This window comes from Streptopelia decaocto, assembly GCF_964273445.1.
Source record: "Streptopelia decaocto genome assembly, chromosome: 5".
Lineage (NCBI taxonomy): Eukaryota > Metazoa > Chordata > Aves > Columbiformes > Columbidae > Streptopelia > Streptopelia decaocto.
In genome coordinates, this window is record NC_138659.1 from 69,862,045 (window position 1) to 69,883,525 (window position 21,481).

Sequence of the window (21,481 nt, forward strand, 5' to 3'; positions counted from 1 at the left end):
ATAAATCTTTAGTAACTAGAATAAACCCCACCAGTTTAATAATTGTGATTTTTTTCTTTCCATAACAGGTTTGTGGGTGACTTTGAAGCTTCTTCCAGGAGATATTCATCAAATTAGGAAAGAGTTTCCACACTTAGTGGACAGGTCAACAGCTGTCGCTCGCAAAATGGGCTTTCCCGAGATTATTATGCCTGGTAAGCCATTGAATTAATGCTGCTTGGTTATATTTTAAACACCTTGAAATATATGCATGTATGGAAGCTTCGGATTAAAAAAAGCCAAACAGAGATGAATTTGGGGTATGGTGTATGTTAGAAATAATGAATTGTCAAAGGGTTTTGTCTCATTTAAAAGAAAAGTACAATATTTTGGTAATACCTGCTGCATAAATAAATAAAACTGACACCTCCCCAAAACAGGTGTGAGATCACAGCCACAGTGGAAATTCTCCTCGTTTGCCACTAAAGAAAAATATATGCGAAGTACACACTTTGTATTATCTACCTAGCAAGGGCATATGTAAAACTTGTATCTCCTGTGATGAATCCAAACCAGCAAGATTTTTCAGAGGAGCAGGCTTGGTTTAGAGATATACAAGTCTCTTAGGGTTTGTACTAGACTTGAATAATGTATTTGAAGGGAAGCCATATTGTCTTGTTTTTTTTCCTACATATATTCAATGGATGTTCAGTTCTGATGTTTACAAAGAAAAACAAAACTAAAAATGTGGTGCTACTCAAAATATAAGCTGCCATAAGCAACAGACTATAGAAGAAACCCTGCGGTGTCCTTTTCAGATTGCTGGGCTCTGGAGGATCCATTAGATATTTTCAGAACCCATCCCAGTTCCAGCTCTCCCTGTGGTTGCTGGTGTGTGTTTGCCACATATTTTACTGTTAATATATATCCCATATGGTGTAAGTGCTGCAGCACCTCTGCCTCTTACAATGGTATGTTGGCACGTAAGCCATCTGCCTCATGAAATGACTGGAAATCCCCCGTTTCCCCAATTCGTTTTCAAAATTTCAATTGAATTGGGGTGTAGAAGAGCATTGTAAGACTTAGAGCTAAATACAAACCTCCTCTGCAACCCCCAAGCCAGCAAAACCCATCCAGCTCCTTTCTGATGTAACAACAGAAACAGACTTCTGTAGGCTGTTAAATATTTTGAAATTGCGAGATATCTGTGTATGGGATAAATTAATGACTGTGGTGAAATTCGTCCTTTCAAATTAATAATGAAAGAAGTTGTGGGGGAAAAAGAAAAGCGGAACGGAGGTGTTTTTTGAGTGATATGGTACGTACTCTTAATGATGATGTGGTAATTCTTTCAGTCTAGAAATAACGTATGACTGTTACATTCAGTTGCTAGTTCAGAATTTGGAAGTCTTAAGTACTACTGGTAATAGATTCAAATGTTCAAGATGCTGTGGCTTTTTTGTGTTTTGCCTTGTATATGTGTGATTGCTGTAACTAAAAACGTGTTGGTTTCACAAATCAATAGCTATTCTCTGCTTTGCTCTTTCTTTTAGGCGACGTTCGTAACGACATCTACGTAACGTTGGTTCAGGGAGATTTTGACAAAGGCAGTAAAACAACGGCAAAGAATGTAGAAGTTACAGTGTCTGTTTATGATGAAGATGGCAAAAGATTGGAGGTATTAAAGTCTTTGTCTGGGGTTTTCTCATTTTTATACATACATGTTTAAGCCTTTTCAACATATTTTTCTATATTTGTCAACTATTTTTATTTACAACAAAACTTTCTCTCTTGTCATAACTAAATACATCTTGTCATATCAGTGCGTGCACTTTGATACTCATTTCATGAGGAGCTCTGGGCATGAGCCGTTCTGTCTTATTTTGACCTACTTCACTGATTTGGTTTGTTTATTTGAAAGGAAAAGGGGAGTTTAAGGTAGAAGAAAAAGTGGAGTTTAAGGTGGACATAAACATTGTCTCTTTTTGTTTGTGTTTTCAAGAGTGTTATTTTTCCTGGCGCTGGTGATGAAGCCATCTCGGAGTACAAGTCTGTAATATATTACCAAGTAAAGCAGCCTCGCTGGTTTGAGACTGTAAAGGTACATAAACTGTTACAGTAACTTCTTCTCTGTAGGTTAATATACGATTAATACAGGTTTCAATGGAAAGCCTTGAAAAACAAAACTAGGGAAATCCAGCGATTGCGTTTCTTGGGACAAAAGGAATAGCTCAGCTAAGGCAGGCTGGAAAATACATATGAATTTTATTGCATAATGAATTTTATTTCATCCTTTTGATAAAGACAACTGTTACGGGGGCGCTCCACCATCTGTTTGGGAATGGTTTACTCTATTTCCATGAAGCTGACCTAGAGAAGCAGGATATCAAGCTTGAAACGTAATTGCCGTAGTGTTGAACTCCTCAGTGTTTTGGGATCTGGCTGATTGTGCTTTAAGCTTGCTGGATTTGCTTGGGTAATAACGTTTTAGCTTAAATGCTGAGTTTTAATATTGCAGAGGTGGCTGTTAGCTTTATAAATTATATTCTGTCCAGCTGTAGCTGCGAAAGTACTGGGGGGGAGAGCACTGGTTCCATCTCTGCATGTTGGTTATAGGTGGATAAGAGAGAAGCCAATAGTCTATGTAGTACAAGTGTTGTGTAGACAAGGGATATGTTAAGAATTTTTAATTTCCTGCTTTTCATAATCGCGTCCATCTCTACCAATCAAACCCAAGAGGGCTCATTCAAAAAAGCATCTGAAGTTGCAGGTCTTGTTGGGTACCTTAATAGGCTTGCTTTGTTCCTCATCTCTTTTTGGGGAATTTGTGACCTTTCAAGGTCCTCTATGGCAAAGTGAAGCAGGTACTTAAGATTAATCTTTTTGAAGGCACCAAGCATATTGTTGAAGGTGTCTAGATGAGATTTAGTAGTGATCGATGATGTTTGAAGATACTGTACTGACTATTTTCCTTCTCTGTCCTCTTTCCCAATGCTTGAAGGTCGCGATCCCCATTGAAGACGTGAATCGCAGTCACTTAAGGTTCACGTTCCGTCACAGATCATCACAGGACTGTGAGTAATTCGGCCTTTTCATGATGGTTCTTGTCAGTGTCTGGGGTCAAAATCTGCTGAAACAGGCACAACATTCCTGTTGAAAGGATGAGATTTTTGCCTGCTTATTTCACATTAGCATCTCAGCTTCTTTTTCCTTTGTTTTCCTCACTCTTACCTGTCGACATCAAGTTTTTCCTTTCCTGCCCAGTTATTTCTCCAAGCCAAATAAAAGGTGTAGTGACTGAAGCTTTTAGATGGCAGCTGAAAGGTTTGTGGTGTTGTATATTGCAGAGAGAGGTGGGTGGGGAGTAGGAGAGATATTTAATAACCCCACCTGTTCAGTCAGAACATGTAAGAGTTTACAGTAGGCTTAGTATCAATAATGCCAGACTTTTGGCTATTAAACTTTGTTCCTGGGTCTCAGACTGACTAGTGATTGTTTTGAGGTCATTTTGGTCTGAAAGATATTCGAGAGTGGTTTCCCTCGACTTTCCTGTAATGTTGCCGGCAGCTGAGATGCTTTGAGCTGTTGGGGATCAGATGAACATCTTCCATCTGTCTACAGTTGTTTTGTGACAAAATTTGGGCATTGGGCTTGGTTGTCCATTTAGTGATTACAGGCGCTGTCTCTCGGTAGGAAAGACTTTCTAACTCTGCAGCAACATATTTTGCTGTAGAATAGATGTGTAGACAAAAGCATTAATCAGGTAGTGTCCACTGAATGCATTTTAAGACTCTTCATGTATACATATCTGTGTAGTGTGTAGTATGTAGTACATTACCCCAGGGTGGCTATTTAATTGAAGCTGTATATTTTGCCTATTGATCACTAATAAAATATTTACTTAGTTTAGAGAATGAAAACAATATGCCAAAAATCAGTGTTGTCAATGTCAAAATTAGGATCGTGTGCTACAAATTACTAGAGTCGGAAATGTCAGAAATATTTTCGGGATGACTCAAATTTAGGTTGGCCGTGGTTTAAATAAGAAGTAGAGGCTGTGCCTTAGGGCTGCAGGGTTTTCCACAGGCTCCTTGGCTATCTCAGGTTGACTGCACTTTCCATCTGGTTTTACTTAACATACTTTGTGATTCCTACTTGCCCCGTTGGTTTGTTTTTTGCTTAACTTTTGGTAATGGATTTTGAGCATTGAGAGTGAACTGAAGGTGTTTTCTAGTTCACGTTGGCTGTAGAGTGGGTCAGCGTTCAGAAACTTGGGCATTTCATCTGTACTTATGGAGCCAGTTCCCGTTTTGGTTCTAATGTTCCCCCTCCAAATGACAGAGCCCTGATGAGATCCTCAATGCTGGTCTTTAAATCGTTGTTATAGGTACCACGCACTGCTATTCTTATAACTCCCAAAAACCTGGATATCATAAATCAACTATCTGTTTTAGAAAGTTGCCTTAACTCAGCTTTCTAAAAGAACAGACAGAATATAGAAATATTAAGCATCTCATTACTGTTGGTGTGGTCAGATTCTTGCATACATTTATTTTGCGTGTTTTTTTTTGGTTCTGTCTTGAGTTTAGGAGACTCTAATTCCTTGTAGATTTTCTTCTTTTGAGAATCTTTACTATTGACATTGATTTACAGGTTATCCATGTTTTTGAGGTTTAGTTGGACTGTCTGTATAAGTATCAAATAATTATGTGTTTGGGGGGGTTTATTTTGTTTGTTTTTGTAACAGCCAAAGATAAATCTGAGAAGATATTTGCCCTGGCATTTGTGAAGCTCATGAGATACGATGGAACAACTTTGAGAGACGGAGAACATGACCTTATCGTTTACAAGGTAGAATTTAGAGATATTCAGTCTTTCCATGGCAGTTGCTCAGCTGACTGGCTTCTAGTGAATTACTCTTACAGAATTGTGCAGCCAAATGTGTTACAGGCTATTCTGTCAGATCAAGCCACTACATAACAAGTACTGTGCAATTTGCATATTTGGCAGATTGATTGTTAAACCTTGAATGTGCTTTGCGGGGGATGTTTTAATTTCAGAGGCGCTTGTTATTGAGTTTTATATGGATTTTCTTGTGTGGGAAAAGTTACTTGTGTAGCCCTTTAAATACCACATCTTAGCAGGTTGGTGCTAAGTTACTGTTGTTAAAGACCCATTGGAGAGCTCCAATTCTGGAGAAAACCGAAGAAAATCCAGTGTTAATAATAAAGTTTTAATATTACCAGTGTTTTTTTTACTGGCAACTTGTTTCATTTTGTATTTAAAACACCACTGCAGGCAGAAGCAAAGAAGCTGGAGGATGCCTCGACGTATTTAAGTCTGCCATCCACTAAAATAGAACTGGAGGAAAAGGGACACTCGGCAACAGGGAAGAGCATGCAGAACCTCGGCAGCTGCACCATCAGCAAGGACTCTTTCCAGATTTCTACTCTCGTTTGTTCAACAAAACTTACCCAGAATGGTAAGTTCATGGGACGTCTGGAGCTTCTGCTCCCCGCAGTTGGGTGGGTTGGATGTACCGACTTGCCTTCTCCATCCCTCTCCCTCTGCGTGGATGGTGGGTTGTTCGCCACGCAGTCTTGGTTTAAATCGTCTGGATGCAGCAAAATCATCTCTTGACTATGTACTGTCCAGCCTTTTCCCTGCCCATGGGTTTTGTTTTGCTTTAGAGCAGCACATGTCTCTAAGAAAACAGAAGAATCCCGAGTTAAATGGAAACAAGAATATTTTTTGCCATAGAGTTGAGAATTTTATACTGAATTACACTGAAAACAGGCTCTGTGGCATTTTAATTCTCTGTGGGAATGAGTAACAGCACTGAGAGGATGAGTTTTCTTTCAAGAGTAGGTAATATCATAGCTCTGCTCCCAAACAAGCTCTTTTATGTTATTTCCAAGGTGGAATATCCATATCTTATGCCTGAAGAAAGCTCTGATGTTTTCCTCTGCTGGGCAGAAGGGGTTTGCTGCATGGAGGTCACTCTTGTGTTCGCACAGCTTCGCATCAACATGGAGTATTCCTTTTAAAACTCGCCTTATATACATTTTTCACGTATGCGTGTCAGCTGGCTGCCTGAAGCCTGTGGGAAGCAGAGCTGGTGCCAGCCACCAAAGCAAATATTTCACATTTCCAGCCTGTGCCCTCTGTGTGATTTTTGCGCTCGGTTGCCATGGAGCGGCCGGTCCCTGGTTCTCCAGAAGCAGACGGGGACCGTGGGTGGGTCACCGGGACGTGAGTCACATCGGGAAAGGGAAAAGGGAGCGCGCCGGAGCTGCCGGGAGCCGAGGTCATGGATGAGGAGGCGACAGGGAGTGGGTGGGAATGACGATGGGGTTGTCACGTTAACGAGTTCTCCTCCGTCCAAGGGACAAGTTACTGCTCTGCTACGACTTCCTAGTCAACTCGTCATTTTATTGCGGTATTTATCAGTGGCGTCTCTGTTCTAGCACGTCCTTGGTGTTTGGTATTCGGAGCACATTGCGCTCACTGCAGGCTGGCGGCCTCACAGCCTGAGAGGGTGTTTAGCAAAAAAAGATCGGAAATGATTTTGGAATTTCATAGCAAAGAGGGGATCATGGCTCAACAGTAACAGAGTGGTTCTGGGATTTTGTGGAACACAGAAACCACCCTGTGGAATTGAGCTGCTTTGAATTGAGCTGCTTTTTGTGTGCGATACGATCAGTTTGGTTTTCTTTTCTCTTGGTCTCTCCTCGTACTTGTCGATAGTTTGAAGAATTTCATGGCTGGGCCCAGAAGTTGCGGTGAATGGGTCAAATCCAGTTGAGAGCTGGTCACAGTGTGGTTCCCCAGGGCCTGGTTCTCTTTAATACCGTTATTTATCTTTATTTATCTTGATCTGGAGTCAAAACTTTGAGGAACTCAGGAGATCAGGATTTCAGAAAACAGTTCAGGAGAGTTTTATTCAGTCCTTTAGCACAACTGAAAATGATTAAGAAAAAAAACCAAAGGCAGTGCACATGACACGACAAATTCAGGTGCTACAGTGTCATAAAAGTGGAGATGTTAATATGGCATTAAAATAAAACAAGTAATAAAGAGTGGAAAATCAAATGCTTGAAGTCAAGAGGGAAGGTGAATTCAAGGAATGTGGAAATTTAGAGTGGAAATATTGTCTAATTTCAGTTCAGTGACTGGGCTTTGAGAAAAGTTTGGGTATCTCCACAGGGAAACTTTTGCATAGATACAGGTCGAGGAAAGTGTATAACCAGAAAGCTGGGCCATTTGCTTCAAATGGCTAAATAAATATAAAGGAAAATCTTTCTGTGTAGTCAATATAATAATAAATTACATTAACCCAAATAAAGTTGCTGTTAGCTGCTTGGCCAGGGTAGATATTAGTTCTAACCTTTTGCAATTAAAGATGCTCATTCTGTCTTCCTCTGATGTTTTGTTATTACATAAATTTCACTTGATGTAGGTGGACTGTATGGTTATTAGAGGCTAAAATTGTGTTTTACATTCTTTTCCTGCCCTAGCTACTGCGTTATTCTACAGTTAGACCAGTTAAAAGAGTAGGAATAACTGACCATTGGTACTTTAATGCTTGCAGGACCAGAGTGAATGCGCATTTGGACTGTACCCTGTAACTTATTTTCCTCTTTCTGGCGGTGGGACTGCACTGACATTTTCTGTTCCCATATGTATATTCATTTGGCATCACGCGGGAAGCACACGCGGGTCTGTGTTCTCGGGGCCGTGCGGTCCGTGGGCCGGCTTTTGTTCGCGTCGTTTCCTTTGTCAAGCTGATGCCCTTTGAGAAGTCAGACTGAAACCAAATTCCGTGCTGAGAAGCTGATATCAACACATTCATGAAATGCTTTGAATGCCTCGTGGAGGCATCTTTGCTTCCAGGAGGAATTTTTCTGTCGATGTTGAGTTTCTAATACTTCGGTTTCAGTCTGTAGACGTTCTGTAGGATGATTAACAAATAATTGAGGGCTTGGATTGTTCAAATGTGGTAAAACACTCTACTGCTCCCATAGAGATGAGAAGTGTTGGTTTAAGTGCTGCTCAGAGGGGAATCTGTCCCAAGTAGAACTATGGTCCATTTCACTAGAATTTCACTAGTTTTATTTATTGCTTAGAATTAAAGATTTTGAGCAAAGTAGTGTAGTTGCTCTGGATATAATTTAAAGAATATACTCTGCAGATACATGCCTTGGTAAACATTCTGTTGGGTGCTTTGAAAGTTTGAATGAAAGAAGTGAGGGGTATTGGTTGGGAGAAGCTGCCTGTCCTTACTGTTTAAGAGTCACATTGGGCAGAATTCACACAATATTGACCATGCTGGGGGGTTGGACTGGATGATCTTTCGAGGTCCCTTCCAATCCCTAACATTCTATAATTCTGTGATATTGGGGGTGAGGGAATGTGCAGTAGTGATGCAGCGGCTAAAATGAAAGTGGACAGTATTTAAATCTCCTACTCGTCGCTCTTTGGCTGCTTCTACTGAGGGTGATTTATGGATAATTTGTGCTGAAAACTGACTTTTAATGGGGCAGGGAGGAATTTTTCCCTGAGGCTGGCTTGGCCAAGGCAGGACGAGTTTGGGGTTTGCAGGCAATTCAGGTCTCATCTCGACAAACGCTCGTGTGGGTTTAATTTGTTGGTGTGGTTGTTAATATTTACTAGCGGGGTTATTCGCGGGGGAACCCCAATTGTGAGTTCCTCGTGAGACATTTTCCTTAAAGGAGACTGAAAAATGGTGTTGTGGCTCTTCATGATTAATAAAAATGAACGCTGAAGTGATGTGATCTCAGTAGCGGGATGGAGAATTTGGGGACGAGACCATTTGCGGTTTCGTGATCAGGTCTGTACCCCAGCTCTCCATCGCTTGGAAGCAGCCAAGCAATTTGGGCGTTCTGAGTTATTAAGCAGACAGCTTTCCACCGAATTAGCTTAGTTTGCAACTGTTTGCCTTGCCTGGTGTCTTATTTTCAGTTTATTCGGTGAGAGCAAAGAAGCTGGAAACATTAATGCTGGAGGAGTCACGGCCCTGTGGATATAACTGTGTTGGCAGCTGACTAATTTCATTTTGGCATCTTTTTCTAAACACCCAACTGTTGTGTACAACAAATTAAAACCAAGGGATCAGACTTTTCTTGGCCTAGATTTTAATGCTGACATTTCAAAAGCAAGCTGCTTGTTTTCTGCAAGTCTCTCCGAGTTCTTTCATGATAAAAGTATTTTTACTGTGTTTCTGCGGCATCAGAGGCATTTTAGAAATATGTTGAGGTCCAGTGAAAATGAGTGACCTAAGGAGGTAAACCCATTTGCCCTGAATGTAGTTACGGAGTGTGAGCGAAAGTAAATATCCTGCATGGTATGATTGTTCTTCTTATTCCCAGTTGATCTCTTGGGACTTCTGAAATGGAGATCCAACACAAACCTGTTGCAGCAGAATTTGAAGCAGCTGATGAAAGTCGACGGTGGTGAAGTGGTTAAGGTAATGAGTTAATTTATTTTAAAATAAATCTAGTATTGTGATTTTGTTGAATCCCATATTTGAAGGTATTCATATTTTTATTTGGTTCCCTGCCCAGCAGCCCCAACCTCACTGCGCACACTTGCACATCAAATTGTAACCAGCATGCTAATGCCCTTCTCCCAGCTCTCAAAGAACATTTCAGATGTTGAGTGCTGCTAAAAGGCTTGGAAAATGCAAATTGCTGAAAATATAGGGTGTTTTTTTAGCATTCACTTCAGTGAATTTTTATATACAGATACATGAAGGCAAAGGGTGTTTTTCTTTGCAAGATTAAAACATCTTGGAATTCTTACACGGTGATATTAAATGCATTTTTAATACATGGATGCGGAATGCAATCCTACTGTGTGCTGTGATGTGTTATAAAAAAAACAACCGTATTTCTCCTGAAAATATTGAGTGGAGCCAAGTGATTTACATTTGCCAAGGCCACTGAATGATTGTGGAGACCTACGGGAAGACAGATTTAGTGGTAGAAAAGAATAGACTGGGACGTTATTGAATGTGCTGCAATAAGTCAAGTCTAGAAGAGGGTCAGAAGATGTAATGGACTGGGACAGATGACCCTTCAGGGCCTGCAGTGTTGTGTCCTTTTCAGTGGATTTTAATTTGGTTAACAGAAGCATAACGAATGCCTCGTCTTGAAGTAACTTAAAACATCTGAGAGTGCTGATATTATACATTATTAGTTGTGGTGAAAGTAGCATTTCATGGGATTTGTTTTTGGGGAAGTTTCTACCTGCTTCTGTTTTCTTGTGGATCATTTGATGGAGAAAAACTCGACAGCGATAGTCCCATCTGCCAAGCATTGTGGTACCTCTGTCACTTGTGATGTTCCCTCTTCTCCAAGTGACACCAGAGTGTGCACAGCGGGTGGATGTCGGTGGTTTGAGAAGCAGCAGAATACAGCAGAGATGTTTAAATGCAAACAATGTGGAGGGAGATGCTCACCCTTCCCTGCACCCTTGCAGGACCCGTAGAAAATAATTCTCCCTGTTGCACAGGGATCTGAGCAGAGCTTGATTGACACACAGGACAGAGGAGAGTATGTTTAATATTGTTCTCTTCACCATTTCTATTCTTTTATTTGTTAGAAGACCACTGTTTGTGTTACCCATCTACTACAACACCGTTCACAATATCTCTCTGTAGCCAGCTCCATTGCACCTGCGTCATATCTAGTTTGTAATTGTCCCTTTCTGTTCTTTTAGCTTGTTTTTTTGTCCTTCATGTTTTAAAATACGATACATGGTACAGTCTATGTATATTAAAAACATGATAAAACACAATCAGAATTTCTGTTACTTCTGTTTTTTTAAACTCCAACAGAATGCCTCTGCTTATTGGTGTTCATTCGTAAGTAAAGATCAGCCAAGATACTTATTCTGTGATTGACTGTTTCAATAGCGAATTGAAACTGTAAATGTTATCTCCCTTTCACAGAGGCTCTGGCTCCATTTGTGTGCAGAGTCTATAGGATATGAGAATGTAAACTTAATAGTCTAGGAATTATTCATACTAGTTCTCTACCGGAGAAATGTTTTCCTACCATTTATACCACAGAAGCATCTCTCCTGTATTCTCCTTGCTGTTACATGAAATCCTTGTGAACAGATTGAGAACTTGAACTCTACTAAGTCAATATATGATGCCTAGATGTGAAATGAAGCCTCGATGGGTCATGATGTGGCCTTCTAACCATCCTTTGGTTTCGAAGGGACTGTTCCAGGCAGCGTTTGAACAGTGCTGCTTCTCTTCAAACCAAGACACAAACTTCTCCTCTCAAAGCTCAAAACTGTTTTTTTTATGCATTTCTCCTTGCCAGATGCTGGTTAAATATTCTTTATTTGCACATGTCCTTTAATTCAACAAATGAGACTGTGAGAAGGCTATTGTTTCTCTGTATTTTTTTTTTTTCCCCCCAAATCCTGTAGTGAAATGATGAGCTGGATCTCCCCCAGAACTGAAGTCTCAAATCACCTGCAAACTTTTTGTCTTTTCTATGCTTTTCATCTTAAGATATTAGTAGCGTGAGCTGTGGCTCCATGTTCACTGGTTTTGAGGAGGTTTGGCATTCAGCGATGTTTAGCGAGCTGCTAAATGGAGGTTAATTCCTGAGATGTAACTCTGGGTTTAGTAGGCAGTCTGGGTGGATCAGGTTTGATCTGGGAGACCCATTGTGTAGATAAAAATTAAGGGAGGAAGGTGGGAGTGGGGCTGGTTTTCCATTGCTCCCACAGTGTATAGAGCTTCTCTTTGTAGTTGCAATCTTGGGAATCACATTGGACATTAGGAGACGTTTCTTATTGGAAGGGGTTGTTGGGCACTAGAACAGGCTGCCCAGGGCAGTGCTGGAGTCACCATCCCTGGAGGGCTGGACAGACGGACATGAGGATCTCAGGACATGGGGCAGTGCCAGGGGTGGGTTATGGTTGGACTCCATGATCTCAAGGGTCTCTTCCAACCAAAATGATTCTGTGATTCTAGGAATCAGTTGCTTGCCTTCTGCTTGTTCAGACGTTCTTCCCCAACTATACCTTGTCTTATCTACAAGACAAAACCCATTTTTACTTCATTTGAGACAGACGTGCTGCAACAATCCACGTTGAACCCCTTCTTTCTCAACCAAAACAAACACAAACTGAAGCCACAGTCCGTCCCTCTTCTGCCTTGGAGGAGCCCATGTCGTTTTTGTGTCATCTGCTGGAAGGAACCGCTCAGACACAACCCAGTGTCGATAAATCTCAGTGTATTGATGAGTATCTCTGGGCCGTGCATGGATTACTTGTCACCAGGAAGAAATACTGTGATTATACCTGTGTAAATCAGCTTTTATCCCTCTGCTTATCTCAAATCCCCTGACACTAATCTGCTCTTCCTTGCACAGATCAGGGTGTCCGGCCAAGCGAAGACTCTTCCTCTCTTGCAGAGGTTTTGGGCCGGGGCAGAAGGTGGTTGCTCCGGTTCTCACACCCGCATGCGTGCTCCCGTTTGACGTTGCAGCTGGTGCCAGCGATGTGCTGTGTGCTCCTCATCGCTCAGCTCAAAACCGCTGGGGATGGCTCCATTTATTTGGCATGAGACTCAGTTGCTTGTCTGGTTTGTGCTCTGAAACATCAGTTTTCAGCAGCTGCATGATCCTGTGAACCGTGTGTTGGAGCTGAGTTTTGGAATACATTTTTGTTCTTTCACGAGAGTAGATTGAACTCCTTGTTCAGGTGTACCAGGGCTGGTTGCTGCCTTTTTTTCTATTTGAGTGATACAGACGTAGAGATAATAAACTAAAAATTAATTTGCTGAAAAACAAAAATGTTAAATTTTCCTGTCTTGGCTAACTTTTAAAACGTCTTATGAGTGCAAATATGTCTGTAGAAACCCGTGTGAAATCTGAATTTGTTTTTTTTTCTGTGAAATGTGATGACTTGTGTATTTATTTGTAGTTTCTTCAAGATACATTGGATGCACTTTTTAACATAATGATGGAGAACTCAGAGAGTGAGACGTTTGACACGTTAGTGTTCGATGCTTTGGTAAGTTTGCATTGTGGGTGGATTAGAATATACATACTGTAATGGTGAATAAATAAACATGGTGTAAATGCTAGAATGAAGTTTACTGGTGAAAAATATCTCGGCTGTTAGTTATGATTTAATTTTAAAATGATAGTTGACGTTTCAGCTGGGCGCGAGCCAAAAAGGTTTGGATACATCATGTCATCCTCCCAGAAGTGACAGAAGCAATCACGTCCAGTCATTTGGGTGGATTAGCAGCAGAATTTAGGACAAAAATAGAAAATTTCTCCTTGGAACAGAAAACTTTGAGAACGAGAAGCCTTCACAGGAAAGGAGAATATTAATATATTGGGAGGATAATCAACAGCCCAAGTCTGTGTGTTTTTAACGTTATTAATGTGGTTTGACTGAAAATAAAGGTGATGGTTGTTTTTTGTGTGGGTTTTTTTGCTTTTTTTTTTTTTGAGTATAATGCAATAATTTTGTTGCCATTTTTTTCAGGTATTTATCATTGGACTGATTGCTGACAGAAAGTTTCAACATTTCAATCCTGTGTTGGAAACCTACATTAAGAAGCATTTCAGTGCTACGTTAGCCTACACGTAAATATCCAAATTTACATTTTCCTAACGTGTTCTGCATAATTTTTCTGGATAATGTTATTCAGTTACTTGTCTATATAAAGGTTATTCAGGTATTTGCCCCTGTTGCTTGGTAGAGTGGGAGGTACTTGAAGACTGGAGACAGCGCGTCTTCATCTCTTGAAATAATAGTAAAAAAGCATTTGGTCATTTGTGAGGACAAAGTCCTGATGTTGTTGTGTTGAAGGAGATGATGATTTGACGATCTCAATAATTGTTTTGTAAGGAAAACATTCATAAGCAGTTCCCGATCACACCTGAGAAAGAAACCATGGCTGTTTAAGATGCTTCAAATAGATGTGGTTTGGTGCACTAAATGTTTGACCTTGTATTATCGGCATTACTGTCACTTTGGGGAGGAAGCGGCGAAGAGCGAAAAAGCCAAAGTTCCATTATTTTTGCTGTCTTAAGTATTTCTTGGCAGGAGTTTTGCTGCTGCTTCAGGCTATTAACGTTGGAGGAAAAATATATAATGGGTATCTTTGCAGTGTCGGGAGGAAAACAAACCCAAACTGGGACACCTGCTGTGCGCTTTGCTGTTACAGTCTCTGTTACGTGAACAGAAACTGTTGGAGAAGTATTGATTTAAAATAGTGAAGAAGAGTTAGGCCTTTAGTCGCAGCTTTGATATTACGATCACTTTGTTGACTTGTGGCCTTTGTGTGGAGCAGGTAAAGGATGGAGCATCCTCCAGCATCTGGTTTTATTGCCATAGCTGGTCCCTTTGACCTGCAGCCATGAAGAACATCGTTCCTCTCCTTCAATTTGGGGCGGCGGAAGCAACTTTAAGCTTGAGGGTGCTGGAAAATCTGAATTTTGGCTTGATTTGTGCCTATGGGCATCACACATCCCTGCCCTCTCCCTTCCTTTTATGGCACATGTTTATTTAAGTAAAAAGATGTTGCATTGACAGTATCTAAGCGGTTACTTGGAATTCTTAGGCAGTTTACACCTGTTCAAATTAATGCCTCTATATCAAGGTATCTGTCTACTCAGTGTTGTTTTCTATTAGTGGTCTATAATGTGCTTATTTACTTTCAGAGTTCATGTTGAAACATACAGCGTAGCTAGGATGATTTCAAATGGCATTTACCTGTAGTCACATTAAAATCGTTATTTATGTGCAGGTAGTTGAAATGGTATTATTTAGAAAATTGTTTGGCTTTCAAATTTGATAGGCTTGAAAGTGTGGAAAAAGAGAATTTCCAACTGATTTTACAAATTCTATCCCAGAATCCATGGGAAAGCTTTGTTTAATGAAGAAACCCCCATTTTAAGTGTTTTCATTCTTACAATGTGTTTGTATTTAAATATTTCTATTATTTTGATTAGTAGCAGTAGTTGCACCTTTAGAATAACCAAGATCTGAATATCCCTAAATAGCCAGCAGAAAATGAGTCTTACTGAGATTTGCTGCTTTGCATTTATGTTGAATAGTGTTACGGTCTGTGCGGTTAATTTTTTCTCACTAATAGGTTGCACCTATTTACCAGAAAAAAATGAGAACACATTGGTTTTATTAGTTGCATAATTAATTTTGTGACTTGGTGGGTGGGCACTGTTTGGGCACTTAATTTTTATTTAAATCTGTCACAACTGAAATTTTTCTCTGGGATCATACCTGGAACTTGTATGTGTTTTTGTATTTAAACAGAAAACTGACTAAGGTTTTAAAAACGTACGTGGATAACGCTGAGAAGTGCGGTATCATCGATCAGCTCTTCAAAGCTATGAAAGCCTTGGAGTACATCTTCAAGTTCATAGTCCGGTCCCGGATCTTGTTCAATCAGTAAGTATTAGTGGATGCTGACACTTGCAATTCCAGTTTACTACATTGTTCAAAAAGTGTCCAAATTATAACACCACATGTTAAAGTTGCTCAATATTGAACTATTTTAGAAATACCTTGAGCTGTTAGAACTTATTTCAGGAGATAGCTGTTGCCTAGGAGCAAGCCAGATTTCTTCAACAGAGATGTATATTTTAAGTAGCAGTGCACTGCTAAAATAATGATGTGTTTTAGGTCTCTGAACAAATAAAACTTGCCACTATTTGGGAAACTTTTGTTCGTAACTCTGGTACTGTGATGGAAAAGTTGAAGGTACCAAGTAGCCGTGTTGGCCTGTTCCTCATCCAGGCCCGGGCTTGGCTCGTGGCTTTGCTTAGATGGCTTCAAAAGTCCTGGAAAACTCAAGTATTGAAATTATTGCAATTCTATAAAAGCTTTTTCTATGCCTGAGGGCTGCTGGGGGGTGTTTTCTGCTCTCCACTCGACCTCCTGCATGGTGAACTGCGCTGGGACTCCTTGGTGCTGTCTGCAGTGGGCGTCCATCTGTAAAACCAAACAGAAATATTTATTCGAAGTTAATCTGAGAGTCAGGACTGTGTTCTGCATGCAAAATAATAAAAAAATTATAATACAAGTTGATGTGTTCATCTTCACTTAGATTTAATCCTTTTACTACTTGTTAGCGATGGTAACAACCTTATTACAAGGGATTTATGTAGAGCTCTGAAGTTACCAACTGCACCAACCTTTCTCTAATTTAGACATTGTAATTTAGTTCTGTAGGAGTCTTGCTGTGAGGCTCATAAAATACTGTATGTCACTTCCACTGTTGCAGGTCCTACAAATCACTTTAAAACACAAAAAAATAATTATCTCTTGCTGCAGATTAGATTTACAGAAAATGACTCTCCAGTATCGGCCATTGGATTTCCTTGTGCTCAGTACTAATTCACAGTTCCTTAGTGTGGGGAAGACACAGCTCTGAGTGACAAGGGATTAATCCAAGGTGCTGAATGACACCATGATTTGTGGTGCTATGAGACTTAAATCTTGCCCGAGGTGTGTGACTTGAAGTGATTATAACACAAAGTGTAGCTGTGTTCTGAAATATTGGTAGTGTTGTACTGAGAAATCGCAAAGAGCAAGCAGAATCTTTTATTAAAAAATATTACGTATTTTTAACTTCAGTACTATGGTAGCGGACTGAATATATGGAGCATTTTAGTAATGTGATTACAGGCGAGCTTCAGTTCGGGATAAATACATACAAGCCTAGTTCATCTCGTTAAAGCCTGGTGGCAAATCTATTTATTCAGTATATCAGGGTTTATAAGGACACAGTATTATAGGTGAACTTCAGAAATATCTTTATTTGGCTTCCTCAGTAATGATCCCAGTGCTTATATTGTATTACAGCAGTCAGAACATTTTGGAAGGATCAGCATAGTGTAATCCTGTTTTTCTCGTAGCTGCAGGTTTTTGTGCATTATCAGGTGCATTAAATAAATATATGTTAATAACTGACAGTAGAAACACATTGGTGACTGACTTATTTATTTTTATTACTATTTCCTTTTTGAAACGCAAAGCTTTTTGTCTGAAGCAGTTTGATTTATTGGACTGTCAAGTTTAGTTACTGCTTATATTGGTATTTGTTTCACCTCTCTAATCTGTTCCGGGGGACAGCAAAATCCATTACTGAAGTTAGGAGTTAACAAGTAATTTGTCCTGCATAACTCCCAGTTTTAGCCTAAAAGGGAAACAGAAGTTTGCACAGCAAAATAATGCAATTTAATATTTTTTTTTGTGGCATTCATTTCCCCTGTCTGCTGGTTAAATAGCTTTTTTGTTTTTTTTTAATATCTGTGGCTCCCAAAGGCTTTTGAACACAGCAGTAAAAACAATATACATTAGTTTCAGTGTAAAGCAACATGAACATTCTGGACTTCATGTTTATCTTGAAAAGAGGAGCTCCTTTGCTTCTGTAATAGGTGGTCCATTGTGATATCTTCAAACACCAAAAATCTTACTATGGCTGTATGTATAAAATCCCTGGGTGTGATGCTCATTCTGAGCTGCAGACCACACAAAAACCTTCTTCAGAGAATTACTCTTACTGGGCTTTAATCCCAGAAGAAGACAGAGGAAAATAAAGGAGTATTGAAGTCCTGCTGGGAGCTGCTCCAGTAGGTCTTGGTGCAAAATGTTTAGAATCATGGGATCATAGAATGGTTTGTGTTGAGACCTTCCCAGTGCCCCCCCTGCCATGAGCAGGGACATCTTCACCAGCTCAGGTTGCTCAGAGCCCCGTCCAGCCTGGCCTGGGGTGTCTCCAGGGATGGTTCATCCACCACCTCTCTGGCCAACCTGGGCCAGGCTCTCACCACCCTCAGGGCCAACAATTTCTTCCTCATGTCCAGCCTGAGTCTCCCCTCCTTTAGTTTAAAACCATCCCCCCTTGTCCTATCACTTCATGCCCTTGTAAATGTCCATCTCCAGGTTTCTGGAGGTCCCCGTTAGGTATTGAAAAGCTGCAATCAGGTCTCCCTGGAGCTTCTCTTTTCCAGCTGAACACCCCGACTCCCTCAGCCTGTCCTCCCAGCAGAGCTGTTCCAGCCTCGGGTCATTTCTGTGGCTCCTCTGGCCTCTCTCCAGCAGGTCCATGTGTGTCCTGTGCTGAGGACCTTGAGCTGGACCAGAACTGCGGGGGGGTCTCACCAGAGCAGAGGGGCAGGATTAGGTGAGCTCAGGGCCAGAGCTGGGGGAACCAGGGGTGGCTTTGGGAGCCCAGTTGCTGTTGGATGAAGCTCTTGGAGGCTGTCAAAGCCAACTGGGTAAAAATGGGCTTTTAGTTGTGGAAAGAGACCCATCTGATGTTTAGAAACCCTCTTGTCCAGATCTGACCTGGATGCCAGGTTCTCCCGAGCTTCTTGTAAGCACTGATCCTTTTTTTGGGGGATCATGTTGAGTCTGTATAGCTGAGGTTCCAAGAAGTCCAACAGCCCTGGTGTAGGTGAGTCACACAAATTGCCAAATGTGGGGGAAATTTCAAGGATTTGTGTGGAGTCTTGTGGTCTTGTCCTCTCCTTCCATTTCATAGCGAGAATTATCTCATCTTACACCTGAACCAGAGATCACGCTGCGTTTAAAATACTCATGGGAGTTTCAGGAACACTCATTCCTGTGCTGCATTGAGCCAGTGGACCAAGTTCATCAATTGTCTTTGTGGTTGCTCAGGCATCTCAGGGCAGTTTTTATCTCCCTGAAAGCATCTGGCAGAGAGGGAGAGGAGTCCCCGTGGGCAGGGGAGCTCTTAAAAACCTGCCTGAAGGCACAGGGACCTGACTTAGGAGCTTTTGCTGTGGGTAAGTTGTTCTAATGCAGCATCTCCACTCACCGTATGGCAAACTGGCTCGGTGATGCTAAAGGCTCAGAAATTAGAGGTGAAACGCATTTTCATTTTGGTGCTCCCTTCCCATGGAAAACAAAATGGGTTTTTTTAGCAGATACCATGTTGATAAGCTCTGTGAAAGAAAGAAAAAGCCTAAGTTCGCTCACCTTAGGCCACTGGTAGATTTTAATGATTGCTGGCAAGTTGTCTGCTGCTTTCTGGCTCCCGCATCACAGAGCTGCTTGGCATGTCCTCATGGACATCTGCTGGCTCCGGTGCAGGGTGGAGGGACCCTGTCCTGCTGCCACGTGGGCACGTAGAATTGGGGCAGCGCTGAGGGATTCACCGCGACTTGAAGGCATAAACAACAATACTGGATGTGGCATTTCGCATAGGAAGCTTTAAAATAAAATCTGTTGTTCCCGCTGGCCCAGCCTGGTCATTCTGTCTCATCTGAACAAAAACTCTTGGTTTGGTGAAGAACTTGTAGAAATTCTTGAATTTGAAAGAAAAAAGCAATGCAACAAATTATCATCTGTCGTTTGAACAGATTTTTAAAAAGTTTTTCTGTTTTAGTTGGATTGTGCTTATGAAAGCTAATTGTTTTTCAGGCTTTATGAAAACAAAGGAGAAGCAGACTTCAGGGAGTCTCTGCTGCAGCTCTTCAAGTCCATCAACGAGATGATGAGCAGCATCTCCGATCAAACGGTCATAGTGAAGGTACGTGCCTTGCAGATCTCCATCCTGGCCATGCTTCTGCATCCTAAACCACAGTTTGGTGGTCGATGAAGCGTGTGCTTGTGTTTGTGCCCAAAAAGCTTGTTTTACCTCACACGCAGTGCTTCTAATGAAGGGTCTGTGACTATATAAAGAATGTGCTTTGAACAAGTAAGTTCACTTCAATTCCTGCAAATACCTCACTTTTATTTTTAAAAGAGAACTTAAACAAGCTACACATCATTTAAACCTTAACTTTTATAACCTTGAGGTATTTTTAAGGCATTTTCTTCAAGATGCTGATGACAGTGTAGATCCTCATAACCTTATGCACTGATTTATATCCTAGGCTATTCAGGAGCTTCAGTAGAAGCCCTGGTAGATATTTTTAATGGAAAATCAGTACTGAGTCAGACTGCAGACTTCACCCCTCGCCCCTCTTCTTTTGTCCCTTTAAAGCAGTGTCTGCTTTTGGTAGAGCTGGCTGGCTCATGGAATGTGGTCTCTGCCCTCAAATGAACGTGGGTATTGAAGCATTGAGTTGTAGGACTGGTAGGTTTTTGTATCCAGAGGAGTCTGAGGTCAATCCTTGTGCATTAGAAGCATTTTTTATTGCTGGGAGGCAGAAACAGATGGAAAACGCCAAGTCAAAGCCACTGGTCCTTCAGCACTGAGTGCACACAAGTCTTGGGCTGGTAATACCCTGCTGAGCACACAGCAGAAATAGATAGTGGGGATAAAGCTGCTGAATTCAAATATTTTAGTTATAGAGACTGAGACTTTATCATCTGATAACAAAATAGGGATATGACATGTTTCAAGAAAGCTGTATTTTCCTTCCCCTGACAGAGTATCTATCCTGACTGGAAATCGGCGTGTTTGAGTCAGTGACTCAGTGTGCTATCTGGTGTTTTACAAATAGGATGTTTTTCAGATTATGAGGATTGAGCGTACAATTTATTTTCCTGAGACTTGTTTGTGAGGCCCACTTGAGGAAGACAGATGAACACGAGCTTGTTTCTTTTTCAACAGTTTATGCCTTGGAGGAAAAAAAAAAAATAATACCCCCAAAATTGATTTGATTTTCTTCACCCGAGATGCAGGAAAAGCCGACAAACTTGCTAGCAAAGGCTAGAGAGATCCCACTGCAGCAGCGTCCGTCCTGCTCTGTGTGTTGTTCCCCATTCAGATCTCTGCAAGTGTGCACAGGAACATCTGCTGTCTGCAGTTGGATACGTGGAGTGCACTGATAGATGAGCCAGGGTGAGGTTGTCCAAGCAGTGTGCTGGTGGATGCCTTGCAGAAGCCTTGACGACATTTCATTCATTATTCATTGCTTTCATCTCCTTTGGACTCTAATTACTTAGCTCTTAGGACGCGTAATTGTTAGTATTGGCTTTTTCAGCTCGTGAGATTGCTTTTATTATGTCCAAATATCCGCTGAAGCGTGGTGTTTTCTTCAAAAAATAAAAATGTGTGGTTCTATTACAAAGAATGCAGTTATTGAATAGGTGGATAAATGGGTTTTCTTTGAGACAGAGCGAGGATGGCGTCTGTGGATCTTGCCTGACAAAGCTGTTGGAGTCTTGGCAGGGTGGCAGTAACCATGTAAAGTGGACATGACATTACAGGCTTCTTTTAGTGTCTTTATCAGTGATCTGGAGTTAGTAGTGATGAACCATGCCAGAGAAACATCAGAGAACCCTACGAAACTGAGGCAGCCAAAATGGCAGCTGCAAGGTGGACAGATCTCAAGCAGAAGAGTAAATTAATCCCTGTGGGATGCTCTACTTGGAGCTGGCAGCTGCAGTTTGGGGAAGACACATTGGAATCATCACTGACAAGTCTCCTGGGTCATTGTTTCCATGCATGGTGGCAGATGAAGAAGCAACAGGGTGTTGTGTGTCAGCCAGAGGGATGATG

At 41.1% G+C, this 21,481-nt stretch overlaps 1 protein-coding gene across 1 annotated transcript in view; it reads left to right on the forward strand.

The window, feature by feature from the left end:
• The window catches only part of DOCK1 (dedicator of cytokinesis 1), a 273,982-nt gene that overhangs the window by 42,076 nt on the left and 210,425 nt on the right, over positions 1 to 21,481 (forward strand). Inside the window, exons 13-23 of the mRNA XM_082054440.1 lie at positions 69 to 194; positions 1,533 to 1,657; positions 1,982 to 2,080; positions 2,981 to 3,053; positions 4,727 to 4,830; positions 5,278 to 5,461; positions 9,369 to 9,466; positions 12,949 to 13,038; positions 13,522 to 13,622; positions 15,316 to 15,450; positions 19,453 to 19,561. Coding sequence (XP_081910566.1) covers positions 69 to 194; positions 1,533 to 1,657; positions 1,982 to 2,080; positions 2,981 to 3,053; positions 4,727 to 4,830; positions 5,278 to 5,461; positions 9,369 to 9,466; positions 12,949 to 13,038; positions 13,522 to 13,622; positions 15,316 to 15,450; positions 19,453 to 19,561 — 1,244 coding nt within the window. The remainder of the gene's footprint in view (positions 1 to 68; positions 195 to 1,532; positions 1,658 to 1,981; positions 2,081 to 2,980; positions 3,054 to 4,726; positions 4,831 to 5,277; positions 5,462 to 9,368; positions 9,467 to 12,948; positions 13,039 to 13,521; positions 13,623 to 15,315; positions 15,451 to 19,452; positions 19,562 to 21,481) is intronic.